The sequence below is a fragment of the Engraulis encrasicolus genome, chromosome 18 (assembly GCF_034702125.1).
Source record: "Engraulis encrasicolus isolate BLACKSEA-1 chromosome 18, IST_EnEncr_1.0, whole genome shotgun sequence".
Lineage (NCBI taxonomy): Eukaryota > Metazoa > Chordata > Actinopteri > Clupeiformes > Engraulidae > Engraulis > Engraulis encrasicolus.
Window position 1 is genome coordinate 18,623,288 of NC_085874.1, and position 16,492 is coordinate 18,639,779.

The 16,492-nt window shown below is 41.9% G+C and overlaps 2 protein-coding genes across 5 annotated transcripts; both read right to left on the minus strand.

The window, feature by feature from the left end:
• Positions 1 to 607: 607 nt before the first annotated feature.
• Positions 608 to 6,395, minus strand: LOC134469125 (cytochrome c oxidase subunit 7A2, mitochondrial). 4 transcript variants are annotated; one of them, XM_063223180.1, is made up of 4 exons: positions 6,274 to 6,395; positions 5,629 to 5,718; positions 2,244 to 2,328; positions 608 to 811 (listed from the first exon to the last, which is right to left on the minus strand). In XM_063223180.1, exons 1-4 carry the CDS (start codon positions 6,289 to 6,291, stop codon positions 753 to 755), a joined length of 252 nt encoding a protein of 83 aa, XP_063079250.1. In that variant the 5' UTR covers positions 6,292 to 6,395; the 3' UTR covers positions 608 to 752. The 4 variants fall into 4 exon arrangements, with proteins under 4 accessions (XP_063079250.1, XP_063079248.1, XP_063079249.1 ...); XM_063223178.1 differs by having other exon boundaries at positions 6,203 to 6,295; XM_063223179.1 differs by lacking the exon at positions 6,274 to 6,395 and adding an exon at positions 6,159 to 6,235.
• Positions 6,396 to 8,064: 1,669 nt separating this feature from the next.
• Positions 8,065 to 16,211, minus strand: LOC134469124 (cell cycle control protein 50A-like). The gene is made up of 7 exons (XM_063223177.1): positions 15,745 to 16,211; positions 15,155 to 15,274; positions 13,756 to 13,863; positions 13,473 to 13,563; positions 12,665 to 12,811; positions 11,796 to 12,002; positions 8,065 to 9,195 (listed from the first exon to the last, which is right to left on the minus strand). Exons 1-7 carry the CDS (start codon positions 15,988 to 15,990, stop codon positions 9,002 to 9,004), a joined length of 1,113 nt encoding a protein of 370 aa, XP_063079247.1. The 5' UTR covers positions 15,991 to 16,211; the 3' UTR covers positions 8,065 to 9,001.
• Between the last annotated feature and the right edge of the window lie 281 nt (positions 16,212 to 16,492).

The window sequence follows — 16,492 nt, forward strand, 5'->3', positions numbered from 1 at the left end:
ATTTTCTAGTATGGTCCAAGTAGAGTCATTTTTGCTGCTAAAAATGGCTATTTTTGGAAATTCAAAATGGCGGACCATGGAGAAGATCCCCCTTTTCATGTATGAAAAATGCCATTTTTCCAGTCATAATGAATACTTAGAATTTGATGGTGGTGGTAAGTATTCATGAAAAATGTAACATTAGTGAATGGGCAACATGAATTCTGGAAATAAACAACTAAAAATCTCACACAGTGTCCCTTCAATGGTTTTTCAAAAGGCCTGAGTGCAGTGGACCCGAACAGTACATCTTCTATCCACTAAGTCGGACATCCGGAAATTTTTGCATGAATGTCAACTTTCCGCCATCGTAGTGGTATGGCGAAGCATTTTTAAACTGATGTTTGGCATTATTCCTACTGTATTTACACTTTACACGTGACATTGCATGGCCACCAGCACCGCCATTTTAACGTGGGGGAAAACGTACAGCTGGCACAGGTTCACATAGCATTGTGAGGACAATCCGACCTAGAGATTGTGACAAAAACACAAACACCTTTCAAGGGTTGAAAGGTTAGACTTGCAAATAGTGACTATTGGGGGGAAAAAAACAAAGAAACTCAAATCTCGAGAAGCTGATTTTATTGTCCTCAGGTAAGACTGGACTGAATCAATTCCAAGTGGACATGGATGACAGAACAAAAACACTCCCTGAAAATGGTTCTCATTTACATTCAATGGACGACTTTGAAGAGGGCAATAGGATGGATTCACTCCTTCTTCTTTGGAACAGCTGCCTTTATCAGTTCATAGATGACATATCCTGTTCCTGTAATAAAAAGAGTGTTTTAAATGTAAGTTGCATTTACAGAGCACATGAACGAAAGTGTAACGTAGACTCAGCTTATGATTTATTCCTATGTGCTGCACATGAACTCATGACAAACGAGCCTTGCAGCTTCAGGCCTAATCAAAGATAACCATGGTTCAATCAATGGTTAAACGACTAGTTCCCACCAGTTGTTTTAATTTGGTCAACTAATTTAATTGCAGTCACAAACATTGTTGCATACCAAGCTTTCTGTCAAAGACCGTCCTCAGGGCACAAATACAAGTCACACACTTGTGTTTGTGCCCCGGGGAAGGGCTTTGACCAAAAGTTTGGAAATGAGAAGAGCAAAAAAGGATTGAAGAGTGCACAATTTTTTCTTTCAATTTTCAAATTTTTTGTTCATATTTGGCACCACTTAATCAGGAATGTGGTGTAATCGGTCTAGTAATTAGTAACAAGCCTAGTAAAAGTATGCATATAAAATCACATAGGCCTACATGGGGAAAATGGAATATAGACCGCAACAATACTCTGCATGTTGGTGACGACCCTGAACTGGTGTGATGTGAATGCATTCACTCCATCATTCCGGTGCATATACACAGCCTGGCTTTGCCATAAGTAAGCTCCAGTCAAAAATACAAATCTTCCATGTTAGGTCTGTAATGGGTGTTCTGGGAGGGCCTTATTCTTGTCACCAGACAGCTGGCCAATCAGCGAACAGGGAAAGCATGAGGGAGGGACACGCATTTCGAGCTTCACTGGACTCCACCCTTCCCACCAGTAATCTCTTTTCAATGTCATGACCAAATATTAACTATAGTAGATCCCGACAGCACATCTGGACGCCTGGCGGTCGGAGCATTTGTCGGGGAGAACAGGCAGCTTCGAATAAATGGCAGTGAATGTAGATGTTAGCAGAGGCAAATCAACACTCATTACAGTGCATCCAAAAATGACTCACAGGTCATATTTTTTTCCTTTCATCAATAGAAAACGAATGCGGAGATTGTCATACATCAGCTGAGACCGTGTGTTTTAATTGATGACAATTGACAAACGTTAGCCTAGGTGCAGGGGCTTACCTCCGCATTTGTTTTTCATCGAAAAGCGAACACCTTATAGATTGGAAGTGCCTTGTAGAAGTATTATAGCGATGGTAAATTACTTTTTCCATTTCTCTGCTGACAGCTGACATTCATTCCAAGTTGCCCGTTTCCCCCTATGAATACTCCGCCTGCTGGGCAGGCCAGACGAGCCGACTGGATCTATCAGGTAAAACAACTCAAATGTCAACAGAGTTCACCCTTCCGTCCAGTAAAGGTTTCTCGATTGGGATGTTCCAAGTGGTGGCATGTTAAGACCAGGCATACATGCATACATACATACATACATACATACATACATACATACATACATACATACATACCCATGATGGTCAGGCCCATGGTGGCCCTGTAGAGGACTGCATCTACGGTGCCACCCTTCAGGTGCACTGGAACGCCATTGTCCTCCTGGTTTTGGAACATACAGAGGTTCCATGAGCTTCAGCCATTACACACACACACACACACACACACACACACACACACACACACACTTGGACCCAAGAGACAAGCATTAAAGGTACAAGATCCAAATGTTTTGGAATATGCTGTTGACAGGCTGGCAGATCTTAAAGGGGCTCCAGGTAGGATTAAAAGTCTAATTAATCACTCTCCCGAGTCGGCCAAAGGTTATGTGAATCATTAGTAAGTGAAAGATGACTTTCGCGACCACTTCCATGGTCCGCTGTCAGAAAATCCTGAATGCAACTTTTTGACAGAGCGGTCCGAACGAGTGTCGTGGCCCGGGAAACACTTTTCATACGAAAAATCGCTTTACCTACCATATTCAGATTTGTATCAACTGCTGGCATTCCGCGATGAAAAATATTCTCACAGCGAGTTTATTTGAATAGCATCTTTTCATTACGGTGTACATTTTGAGACAGGCATGCCACGGGCACCATGCAAACGACGTCTTGTCTTGGCTTCTATGTGCCACTCAGCTAAGGCACATGTGAACACTGTGGACACTTTATACTTACACTTTATCTTTGGTGTGTGTGTGTGTGTGTGTATGTGTGCGTGTGTGTGAGCGAGAGAGAGTGAGAGAGAGAGAGAGAGAGAGATGCCTTGGCAAATATATGTAACAGTGAGCTATATATGATGATTATTTTATGTGTAATATGTGTGTTACGTCTTGTGGGCAATGTCTTCATTTATGTATGTGTGTATGCTACTTGACACCTTAATTTCCCCCTGGGATCAATAAACGATACTCTACTCTACTCTACTCTACTATCCTACCTTGTGCCCCTTTAAAAGACTTACACACTTAAAGTGAGACTGTCCTATTTTTGGAAATAAGCTTATTTTACACCTCTCCTTGAGTTAAATAATAGGGTTTTACCGTTCTCCTTTACTTTCAACAGTTTTCTAGTTATGGCAGTGCAAATTTTACCTCCAAGCTAATAGTTAACATTGAGTCCTATGAGACCACTTAGCCCTGAGCTGGTCTCATAGGACTCAATGTTAACTGCTAGCATGGAGGTAAATTTTGCACTGCCACACCCAGAGAACGGTTGAAAGTGCAGGAGAATGGTAAAACCCAATTATTTAATTCAAAGGGAGTTGTAAAATAAGCTTATTTCCAAATATGGGACAGTATCACTTTAAGTATACCAATATCATTGTTAACAAATGAAACACCATTCAAGGATAAACAAAGCTTCTTCGTCTCCATATTTGCATGCTAGTTGCAAATGGGGCACCTAAGTCACGCCCTCTACTTCCTGGTTCATGGGGCAGGGAGTCTAAAAATAATTACTGGGCTTGAAAATGAGTGGTTTTTTGGCACCAATCCAACCCTTGGACCTCCACCTATGCACCACAAATCCAAAAATCACTCATTTTCAAGCCCAGTAATCATTTTTTGACTCCCTCTGCCCCATGAACCAGGAAGTAAAGGGCGTGACTTGTGTAACGGAGGGTAACTAGCACAGAGTTGGCGTGGAACGTTGGTAAACCTCCCTCCGATAGCCTCATACAGTCTCGTGCCGTTGGGCTGAGAGACTAGTCTCTTGGCCCAGCGGTATCGTACTGTGTCTCCCATTGCCGAACCGTTGTAGTTGACGAGGATGCAGGTTCGATCCCCGAGGGGGGTGAACAGGTGCAAGATGACCTCCGTCACAGTGGTGCCGTATGACCCGGGATGGGAGTGAGGTTTAAGGGGGAGAGTGTAACGGAGGCTAACTAGCACAGAGTTGGCGTGGAACGTTGGTAAACCTCCCTCCGATAGCTTCATACAGTCTCGTGCCGTTGGGCCGAGAGACTAGTCTCTTGGCCCAGCGGTATCGTACTGTGTCTCCCATTGCCGAACCGTTGTAGTTGACGAGGTCGCACGTTCGATCCCCGAGGGGGGTGAACAGGTGCAAGATGACCTCCGTCACACTTAGGTGCCCCATTTGCAATGATAGCTGAAATAGAGCAAAATTTTGCCAGTGTTTTTGCGCCCCCTTTGGCAGTCCCGCAATCTGCAGCCCTCTGACATCATTCTTATCTATATGGCCCAAGCTGCCAAAAATAATTCTTCTTGGAAGTGTTTACCACCCCAATATCTGTTGTATAGGAATGTTTTAAAGGAACAGTCCACCATGTTTCATTAATAAAGTCTGTTCTTCTGTAATGGACTTACCCAAGCCTACTATTTACAAATACAGAGCACTGACCAGATGAAACCTTTGGAGCCTGTACTGCCTTCTGGATATGGTGTAATGTGGTATGGGACTTCATAAATGAAGACAAAACGTTCTGTGTCCTTTTCTAGATGATGGCTTCCATCAAGATGTTTGCCAGACCCTAGGCCTACCCCATGCTCCAAGTAACACAGCAGAACAACACAGGTAGGTTGAGTTTCATTCGAATTAAATCATCAAAAACACCTGGTTAGTTGTGTTGACAAACCAAACAATACATGTATTAGTTCAAACACAGTTGGAAGTAGTCACAGATTGCAAAGTCCACCGCACCATCATCTCTGCCATGCAAAAAGGACTCATTCATTTGTTCAACCGTTGCAGAACTTACTGCATGTATCGGGCTCCTTAAAGAAAACAATGGTTTATTTGTTTATTTGTAGCTTCCACTATCATACACTGAAATAGTCATCTGTTCATTCCTTGCTTTCCACAGATACATTTGCCCAAGAGATAAAAACAGCCAATACGGCTCTTCTGACAGTAATCTAATATGAAACCTGCGTAGCCTACTATGAAAAGTAACTACAACTCTCATTCCTTGATAAGGTTAGGAATTGCACACGCGGGACATGTCATAGAAAAGTTCCTTAGAATCTCAAGTAGCACTGTTGGGAGAACCTACATGTTCCCAGAGGAGCCCTAAATGTTCTCTAAAGAACCTAAAGGTTCCAAGAACCTTGGGGTTCTTCCTAGAACCTCTAGGTTCTTTAGATACCATTTGGGGCTCCTCTGGGAATATGTAGGTTCTACCAGCAGTCCTACAAAGATTGTTCCCGGCCCTATTTATTGTGGCCTATGTTTCCCTTTAGAATGTGCTAGGACCTGTGTGTATATCGGAGGAAAACTGACTGACTCTGGGGTTCCTCAAAATAATAACCTTCCTCAATTAACTTTTAGGTTGCGCAGATAACTAGGGTTCCCGCAGAGTACCAAACCGAGAGTTCTTCGGGATTTGTATTTTATTATATATTTTTTTAAATATTGACAGGAAAGTTCGGAGGTAAACACTTACTTGAAACATTTTCTGCTTCTGTGGTACGCGGTTCACCACCTGCCTGTTAGCGCTGGTGCTCAGCATCCGCTGAGACACCTGTCGTGCTGCCTGAAATAAACAGGTATTCCCATTAGAGTTATTAGGTAAATTGCAGGCCACCAGAACAGCTAATAAAGAAAGCCAGACAAGAACACGGGTAAATGTAGCCTGTCTCGATAATTAGCCAAGAGTAAAAAAAGACCTGAGCCATTGTTTCTTCTGGTTAATGCCGTTAATCCTCAAATATCATTGCATTCAGTGTCACACGTCGACGTATGGCAGGGGGAATACATGGCCACCCATTCCCAGCACATATCAATATAAAATGGGTTCATAATAATACCTGTAGCAAATGTTTAACCAGTTCAGGAAGTGCACTAGCTAACTAGATTGTTTCATTGGTTCCTTATCCTGGCTAACGCACTCACTGCACAAATTACGCATGTCCTTCCTTGACCGCTAGCTCATTTTCATTCAAAGTTACAGATATTTCTGATGATTCACAGTACCCAAAAGATCATTGCATTAGAAATTGGATGTGAGCGCATGCAACCTGGACTGCGATATCCGAGATGCCTTGTTTTGGATCGTGGCAAGCAGTGGTGCGCAACATAGGATAGTTACCATGAGCTGCGTATACATCTTCGACCCGCGTCTCCACCGGCTTTCGGAGTCATGTGAGGACACGGCTTATGGCGCGTGCCATCAGCCACGACAGCTTCTAGGTCTAGAACTACACTTCTCAAATACCTGGAAACGTTAATTTCCATCAAAATAAAAGTCACAGATATTTTTCAAGGAGGAATAGATTAACAATAACTCATAACCAACACAACAAAACAAAAACTGCTTTGAGAAAAGATTAATTTAAGTAGTTATAATCTAGTCCTAGGCCAATTCTAACTAAGAAAAAAAATACTAATGTTGAATTGTTTGGGATGAATGAATGGTAGGCCTACTTGGTGTTGAATGGTGTAAAAAATATGAAAATGCAGACAGTGTAAAAGTCGAGTAACCTGTATCAACTTCCATTACAGATGTGAGAGTGTGTCTACTCTTTTTAGAATAAAGCTAGGTGTACAAGTAGTCACAGCAGTTTGCATTCAAGCAACACCAATTTCCAAGCAGATAGACTGTGCCATAAACTATTGGGCTAGTCGATAATTGATCGAAGTCCTATTAAAATATTGAATCTCTACTATCTTGATGTAGTAGACAAATAATATTATATGTCCAACTTTTAAATTCCAACACTATGCTCCATACTCAACTGCAGATGCAACAAGTAGCACCAAAGATTATTTTAATTCATAATAGAGCGTCTCTGGTAGCACACCACTGTGATCTCTTCCACTCATCGGCAGAAAGCCTAGTCAGATTTGTAGATCACTAGCCTGTTGGTGTGAGTTACCTTTTACAGTACATGGACGTCATTTTTGATGTGCTGCATGGTGGGGACATGTCCATACCACTTTTGCGATAAACCTAGCTTGTCCTCAGCACTATTCCCATATAATATTACATAAAAGTATACCCCCACCACTTCCCAAGCCAAACCTACACCCTATGCCTGTGAATGATGGAGAAGGTAACGAGAAGGGGAGTGCCCCCTCATCAAAGAATATGGAAGCCCAAGTTCTGTATCCTCTATGCCAGGGATGTCAAACTCAGGCCCGGGGCCCAAATTTGGCCCTCGGGATGATTTCAAATGTGTATTACAGTTGGCCCACGTACACCATTAATTAATATATAGAAAATATTACTTAAAGGCAAAATTTTATGCAATAGAAGTCTTGACTAGTGTAACAAAATACTAACACATAGAAGTAAGCCACACAATATCATAAGTATATAAGATGAATTGAGTGTTTTGTGTCATTTGCCTAGCTTTAAGTAGTAAGCATGTGTGAATCTCTTGGCCCACGACTTCATCCCACAGACAGCAAAATTTTTGTGCGATAGAAGTCTTGACCTAAGTGCAACACAATACTAACACATAGAAGTAGGTTACACAATATCATAAGTATATAAGATGAATTGAGTGTTTTGTGGCATTTGCCTAGCTTTCAGTTCTGAGCGTGTGTGAATCTGTTGAATAAATATTGAAGTTGTCCCATGACTTCATACCACATGTAGATTTTGGCACGCTATGAATTTGAGTGCGACACCCCTGCTCTATGCCCTTGTGCTTTTGCATTCCCAGCCACAGGGCTTTTATTCTGACATCCACAGCTTGCGCTGCGCTGTACTGTACTGTAGCCATATTCACGGTTTTGGACACAACATTGCCATCTGCTGTTCATGGACAAACATAAACTGTTTGAACTCAAAACATTGCATAGAACTGGTTTAAAATACAACCATCCACTGAGGATTGATTACTTACACTGAAACTAAACTTCCATGGAATTGGAATGATTTTACTCATTTTTATTTGTTGTTACGACGACATATAGATTACTTTGCACATTTACACAGTACATTATTAACAAGACAATATTTTCCATCGGCCAAAAGAAAGGAAAAAGAACCATGGCAACTGAAGTGAAAAAGAACAGAACAAAGTGTGAGAGACCTTTATGCTTTAAGCCTTGACCTTTACGCTCTCCAAGAGTCTTCATACTTTTACATATGATGGCATATTTTCATGCACCTTTTTATAGTACAACGACCTACTTGGCCATAACCTTCATGCACACATGTAAAACCCATGCTGGCACACTGGTTTGCAAAGCACTGCGGATATCGTAGCTGCACTTGACTTGGAAAAATGCACAACGTCATAAAAGCAATATTGAATTAAAGGACATATGGCTGACAGTTATGAGTAATGAATAGTGACATGACGGCAGGGCACATGAATTCACAAAAATAACTTAAACTTTGCAAATACCAGTAAAAAAGAAATTAACAATCTCAAAAACAACAGAAAGTTATGATAAATTCAAAGAAACATTTGTGTTGACACGGAACATTCCAATCAGTAGTAAAATAAGCCCAATTTCAGCGGGGATGTGCAAGCTTTGTATAACATCAGTGAAATAAAACCATATATACGGCAGTAAAGTGAATAAAAATAAATACCTAGTTAAACGATTTGTCCTCTTACCCCATTTCATTTACATATACAAGCAAACAGCTCAAATGCAAGCAGGCACTCAGGAACAGGGGCACACACACATTTACACACGCACGCGCACACGCACACACACACACACAAAGCGACACAAAGAGTTTTGCAAAACAGTCTTTTCTTTACCATGCCCACAGACTGGCAATCATGCACAACACTGCTGTTGGGGTGCGACATCTCTCTCAAACACGCGCGCGCACACACAAATAAATCCCTTCTTTAGTTGGGGATGTCAGAGTTGTTGGTGCGGTTGCCATATTTGTGGTGGATGATGAGCAGCACCACGCCCAGGAAGAAGCAGACGGAGCCCACTGTGATGTAGGCGATGCCAAGGAAGGGGTTCTTCCCTCCCATCCAGGAGATGGTGCTCAGGATCATGCGCTTGCGGCCCTCAAAGCTGCGCACCGGGTAGTCTGTGGTGGGCTCAGGTTAAGGGCATACAAGGAACATACAAGGGGCATACAATACCATGGGCATGCCAAAAAGGCCTGTGTCCACGCTATTTACCATCCACCCTGCTACCCTGACTGGGCCAGTCTTCCTGGCTTTACCATCTACCATTTACCATCCACCCGGTTACCCTGACTTGACTAGACTTCTTGGCATCTGTGAACTTTAAAGGCAAACCCAAAAGCAGCCAAAAACAATGTCATGTCTAACATCAATTTTCAATCTTGTTCGAATTCCGCAAGTATCAGAGCACATTGATTAAAATCTCCCTGTTGAAGGGAGACAGCCAACATCTCACATTTGGCTTACACATACATAGATCAAAAATAGCTGGAGAACGTTTCCGTGATATTGCCCTCATTACCCTGAGTGGAAACTCATGTGCATGTCAAAATGTGCCCTATTTGGATCGATGCATGCGAGTAAGATAAGTCAGTCAAAGACATCAAATAATAATTGCTTTGAACCGGAAATGTTGTAATAAAGATAAAGGAGCTTATATTATTACAATAACTGATGGCCTTCAACAAAGTGAAAATAGGTGGCAAATAGTCAAAGCATTAGCCTCGCGAGCCATCCTACGTACTTCCGCCAAAGGATTGGCTCCACTACTGTAGTCTGGCCGTGCTTCTCTGTGGAGTGCCTGGAGCAGTAGAATTTTGATCGCAACGCCCCCCTCAGAAAACAGCCAATAATCGAATAAGCCCCCCACGTGGGGGCGAAAGGGGGAGGACGCTCGTGACAATGACGTACACATCTGCGCCAGAGCCATTGGTCTGCGCTATGTTGTTGTTGAGTAACTGCCAGCGATTGGGTGAGACGTGTCCAATAATTTCAAACCATAACTGAGTGCAAACTTCCTGCTTCCTACAATCGCTTCAGAGCAAACAAATGCCAGACCATGAATACGAAATGAAATGGTAGTATTATGGGATGGTCAGGACCAGGCTATCAAAGCATAGGCCTTGCCCTCACTATCTGTGGTGGATTGTTGGGAGAGTGTAGAGCAGTGTTTCTCAAACCTTTTCAGACCGAGGACCACTTTGTCCCCCCCAAAAATTATCGGGGACCACCTGTCAACTAAATTGTCAGTTGATGGATGCTAATTTGACACTGCTAATTTTTATGGAGATCACTTACTTTTTATTCACATGATAAGCCTGTCTTATTGTGTTGAAAACATGAAAATGTTACAAATATATCCTACTGCTAGCTTATCTTGGAAAAGTAGAAATCCCCTCGCGGACCACCTGAGCTCTGGCGCGGACCACTAGTGGTCCCCGGACCACACTTTGAGAATCACTGGTGTAGAGGGTACCACCCATGCACTGCACTAATCTGTAATGCTAAACATAGCCGTCAATGGGATGTGGTGAGTAACTCCACCTTAAGTTGTAAAAACCAGTTCATCTGCATAACTTTACAACAAAGTGTAACTGTGAAAGCCAAAAGAGCAGTGGCCCGTAGTCTCTACGTATATGGTTGCTATGGTGATGGCGTCATCTGGCTGCCTCTTACCACAGCTCTCAAATATGTAATATTTAGGTTGCGTTTTTTTCTGCTTTTGTGAGCCTAGAGTTGTTAATTGTGTTAGCTTCGTCAACTGAGGCTTCAGCTTGACCTTTCCCCTCATTTTGTAGACAATATTTGTTACTTTTTCGCCATTGTATAATTTTCACTGAGAATTCAAAAAATGGTACGCTATCGAGGAAGATGCTCTTAGCTGTTCGTGACCAACCTAGGACATTGACACCAGTGATGGCCTACCTGCTGAGATAATAAGGCAACACAGGAGATGTAGCAGAGCTAGGCTACGAAGAGAACAGTCTACAGCAGAAAGAGACAGCATGACCTCAAGTTGTGCCGGCATTCAAGATCCCTTGCTTGCAGCCTTAAGATTTGATAACACCTTTCAGATAAGTAGAATTACAAAGTCTTCCTGCACTAGTAGATCTAGTTCTGATGTTATGAAACTAGGCTGTTATGATAGCTTCCAGACTAATCTTATTGAGGACTTTACTATTTGTGTGCGCAATGCGCATATGTTTGCACTCTCACGTGAACCCCGGAAAATTGGCACCGTACAACAACCTCCAGAGCTGGTGTGTGAATGTGGGAATGTGCATGTGTGTATTTGAAAAGACTATGAGTTAACTGTATAGTTGTGACATTGTGCTTTATACATACATGTTGTTGTTGTATTTACTGTATGTGTGGACCAAATTAAGTTTCTCAATTTTAATTTCTTATGATTTGATTTGGGAGTTTGGGTCTTGAGATTAGAAAGTTACGGATCCAAATGCTGTATCTATAAGAAGAATGTGAAGTGGCTTTATCACCCAATATAACCACCAAGTGGTGTTCATCCCCCCCACCCCCCATCCAAAGTGTGCGTTTTGGCGACCCGTACGCCCCCTAGACATCTTTTTGTATTCATTAAATATCAACGAGCAACCTTTTTCCGTACTTTGTCCCTTTTATGTTACCTATTTGTAACACCCAACCATGGCATGAGGTGTTGTATTCTATTCACCCACTATTGGGGGGGAAGACAAAAGGATACTGTAAGTGACCTCCAGGGTGTAATTCCCGCGCGGCAGGGTTGGGACCATGCTGTTCTTCCTCTGGATGATGCGGTACAGCTTGCGGAACGTCGGGAGGGCGGCCGTGCGCATCCACACGATGAAGTCCTCATTGATGAAGCCATTGTTCTCTGGCTCGCTGTCCAGTTCATAGACCGGTTTATTCCAATTCACAGGCTTAGAGGTACCTGGAGAAGAATAGACGTTTGAAGAACATGTAATGATTAACATTATGACAAGAAACGGTGGATTATCTCTGAATGAGGGACCATGCGCACTCTCATTGTAATGGTTTTGTTCAAGATGAAAAAGTTCCTCAGAGATATGATAACTTATCAAGCTTGGTGACTAGTATTGCAGGAGTGGCGACTGGCGAGGTCGCAGATTGTGCATAACATGCAGCCCGTGGATGACTTGGAAGAGCATATAGTGTAGCCTATCATCTTTGGATTGAACTGAGTGTACATCATTACCCTGCCAAAACCCTTCAAGGATCATCAAATACACCTTTTTATTTGCACCAGTCATATGGGTGGGCTATATCATATTGACTGTTGTTTTAATAATGTGCAAATTACCATCAAGTATTCAAACCAGCCCACCAAAACAATTAAATGCGTGAAAAATGCTTCACATTATCTGTTAAATCTAAGCAGTTATCTGGGATGCCTCCGTGTCTGTAGTCAACTTAAGACTTTATCAATCATAGAAAAAAAATATAATTGAATGACAGCTCCAGGATGGGCAGAGAGAGAGAAAGGAGTTTATTTGTCCGGTGCCTATGTCTCCACTGTTGGAGGTAGAGAGAGAGAATCAACCTGCAACAAGCTTGTAAGCAGACAGAAAGTACCTTTGAAACTGGCCGTGAGGTTGGAGTTGTTTCCCCCAGGGTTCCTGAACTTGACGTGTTTGTCTGTCCACCAGGCAATTCCTTTCTTCGACAGGTCAATTTGTGTTCTAGTTCCATTCTGATCGACATAGTACAACTCCAGAGTATCTGAGGGCATCAAGAAAGACATTTATTACATTTGTCGTTGCCTTACCCAAGTCTCCACCCCTTCCGGGCGGCTCGTGGGGCTGGGAACGCAAAAAGTTTTGACTGTAATGGACTGATAAAAGTTATTTTCTGATCCACCTCGCATTTCCCCGTCGATCACACATATGCTGTGCCTCAGAATTAATAACAACCAATGGTGTGCTTGTTGACTTCACTTGGCAAGCGATTTTTGAGTTGTGTGTGTGCAAAAATATGTAATTATTTGGACTACACAACAGACGTCGCATGTCCGACGTGCAGCCACTTAAGCCGTGGAGCAGCAGTAGGGTTGGCTGTGCCTCGGTTCACGTCAAATATGCGAGGCGCACGTTGTAGTCTCTAACACTGTTTTGCACAGAAGCTAAAATAACCTTTCTTGTGCGCCAAAAATGGGTGGTCTTACGACGCAAATAAAACCTTTCAAATTCACTGTCATCATATGTGAAATCCGGAGCACATGCCAAACGGGTTGAGGATTTAGCTTGACTCGCTCCATTAACTCTCATTCAAAATTTTGAGAGCTCCAGCCCCACGGATCGAAAGTAGAAGGGCGTGACTTAGGTGCCCCATCTGGTCATATATTTATAGCAACTTTACTTCTTCTGAAACAAACTGGTCTTACCATTGAACATGCTGTTGGCAATGGCTCCACACGGGGCAATAGGCTTGTTGTCGCTACCAGTGCGGTACGGTTCACACTCCTTGCTGGGATGCTGTTAACCACAGAAAACATTTGATTACCAAATGGTGATTGAAAATCAACACTAAATTAGTAACCCAATGTAGTCCGCATACAGTAAAGCAAGAAATGCCAAGTTAGGCAGAAAGGACTCACACACTGGAGGACAAACAAAACAAAGGTGTTTGAGAGCACTTTGAAAGTCATCCTTCAATTTCATACATACTGTTAAAGAGAATGTGTCTCCGTTCAGCTGGCTGTCATCTCTGGATTTCACGTAACGCCGATGGTTTTGATAGAAGTTTGACAGACCATAGTACATGAAGACATTGCTCTTTAAAAAAAAGACAAGGAAACAGACATTAAAACATGCACAATTCAGTTACGTGGCAATCAATAAGTCAAGTCAAGTCAAGTTGGTTTTATTGTCAATTTCTTTACATGCACTGGTCATACAAAGAATTTGAAATTACGTTTCTTGCTTTCCCATGCAGACATAGACTAATCTAGGTAATTTACATTGAGCAAGAGATAACATTAGAGTTGAGGGCAAAACATATCCCCTGATAATTATGCCAGTGATCTCAGTATCAAATATCTAATAACACCAGCAGCAATAGGCCTACAGTAGATGTACGTGGGTGGTTGACGTTTAAGGGCGTAACGCAAAAAAAAAAAAAAGTTTTTCAAATTCCTGAAAAAAATGATGGATAAAAATTGGAAAAAAATAGAAAAAAATAAAGCACTTAGTGGTCTGTGGAATTTCACCTTATTTTTGCCATTTTTGGGAAAATGTGTCCTGCATCAACACATAGCATAGGCATGTCACACCGCAGGAAAATGGAGTCACACCACAGGGAATTCACTGTATTATGGCCATTTTAATCCTTTTGTATACATGACTGACATCTGAGCTCATGCTAACTTGATAATGATATTGTGTTTAATCTTAATATGCGTTTTCATTAATAAAAAAACTTTTTTTCCTCCTATAAGAGCAGTCACACCACAGGACACCATAAAATGAACCTAAGCATTGCGTGACAGAAAGATTGCAATATGAAGACATATTAAGAGGTTAAGAGTCACCTTAAACTTCCACAGCACTCTCCAATAACTGAGGTACTGACTGGTTAGGAGCCAGTCTTTAAGACCCTTGTAGTTGGCCTTGCAGCTGCCCATTCACAAACATTGACATACATGTCACCCCACAGGACGCAATTTGTGTTACGAAATTGAACTTGTAGTTAATATTACTGTCTTGAGATTTTTCCACATTCACATATCTTAATCTAAAGTTAAGATTTATGCAATCATGCCAAATGCTTCATACATTATTCAAAATGTTGTTGGTTAATTTATATATATATTATTATAAATTGTTTCATTAATGTTACAGTCACACCGCAGGAAATTTGACATATAAACCTTTACATAAATCTTAACAAAAATGTTTCTTCTCATCTAAGACTAATATGAAACATAATGTACCACATCTTCTTTCATTGACATTTGTTTTTTAAAGGAAAACAACAGTTTTGTAGGTTTTTAACCAATGTTACGAAAAATCAAGGCGTCACGTCTCCCACCCACGTGTAGAAATAATATGTCAGGTTGACTGTTACCTCGAAGGGTTGGTCCAAGGAAAACGGCAGAGAACATTTGCAAGGTCTTGTGCTATTCCAGCTGAAGTTCTGGGAACAGTTGAAACAGGGACTGGACATGTCGATGCCCGTGTAGTCTATCTGTGAAGATAAAAGCAAACAATAGTCATAGTTTTATAAGCTTACACACACACTAACACACAACCTGGCACTGGTACCCAACAGAATGTACTTCCGCCTCGGAAATTCAACAATTACCCATAGATAATTATCCAGGTACATTAAAGCCATGTTGTTTGATTTATCTTGCCGTTATGCCAAATCCAGGCCTTTGGTTTTATTAATTGGCCCTTCTCTGGGTTTAATTTGATAACGGAGGCCCCATTAGTGGCATCGTTTAGGTACAGCTGCAGTCCACAACAATCCGAGCTTGTTAGCTATCATCAACAAGTCATAAGGTGGCTGCTACATCAATATTGTTAGCGTCGCGAGGCCCACTAACTTTGCGGATAGGCTATCAATGGATGCATCGAATTAATGCAAATATGTCATTGTACAGGTTACTGAAAGCGCATAGTTCTAGCTTTGGTAGATGGCCTATCATTACTCACCTCGAATTCTTTGATGTTATTCGACGTGACATAGAGCCCGATCCCGATAGGAATAAATATAAGACCAATCACGAAGAATGCAGGAAGAACCGTGCCTGCTGTGAGAATCGGCTGCCAGGCTGGCAGTCGCTGCTGTTTGAAAGCAGTGTTATCAGGCTTTTTGCTTTTCACCGCTGTCCCACAAGGTCCAGCTGCCCCCGAGTGATGGCCATCTTCCTCTTTCGCGTTGTAGCTAGACGCCATCATACCTGCTGTCTTCTGGTACAAACGCTAACAGTTGCCTAACGTCAACGTTGTCAAATTATTGCGATATAACTTATCAGCTAGCAAACATGCTAACTGGTCAAGTCTTCAAACAACATACAGCATTAAAGTTTGCCTAGACGTTATCGACGAAGAAAACGAAAGATTGCTAAAGTCCTTCTACGCTAGCCTCTGTTGTTGTTAGCTCGACTGCTCGCCAGGAAGGACAGGAAATGGTTGTCTGTGGTAACATGTTACGCAGTCTGTTACGTAATGACATCAGAGGCTTCATGCACTTTTTTTTCAAGGGGGTGAAAACCAGAGGTGTTTGGAAGGAAAGTCAAATAATGGCTATAATGGCTATAATGGCTATAATAATAATAATAATAATAATAATGATAATAATGATAATAATAATAATAATAGTTCTCTATTATTAGTAGTAGCCTAGCAGCAGTAGTAGCAGTAGTAGCCTAGGCTATGTCTATTATTATTAGGTAGGCCT

Bases quoted from the DNA above. Each gene is read 5' to 3' on its own strand.
- LOC134469125 (XM_063223178.1), bottom strand. From the start codon at position 6,262: ATGTTGCGCACCACTGCTTGCCACGATCCAAAACAAGGCATCTCGGAT. The intron at 5,719-6,202 runs GTTGCATGCGCT...TGTTTATTTCAG, and splicing joins TCTCGGATATCGCAGTCCAG to GCAGCACGACAGGTGTCTCA. The intron at 2,329-5,628 runs GTAAGTGTTTAC...TTCCAAAACCAG, and splicing joins AGAAGCAGAAAATGTTTCAA to GAGGACAATGGCGTTCCAGT.
- LOC134469124 (XM_063223177.1), bottom strand. From the start codon at position 15,990: ATGATGGCGTCTAGCTACAACGCGAAAGAGGAAGATGGCCATCACTCG. The intron at 12,812-13,472 runs GTAAGACCAGTT...TGATGCCCTCAG, and splicing joins TGCCAACAGCATGTTCAATG to ATACTCTGGAGTTGTACTAT. The intron at 9,196-11,795 runs GTATCCTTTTGT...AGCCCACCACAG, and splicing joins CACCCTGGAGGTCACTTACA to ACTACCCGGTGCGCAGCTTT.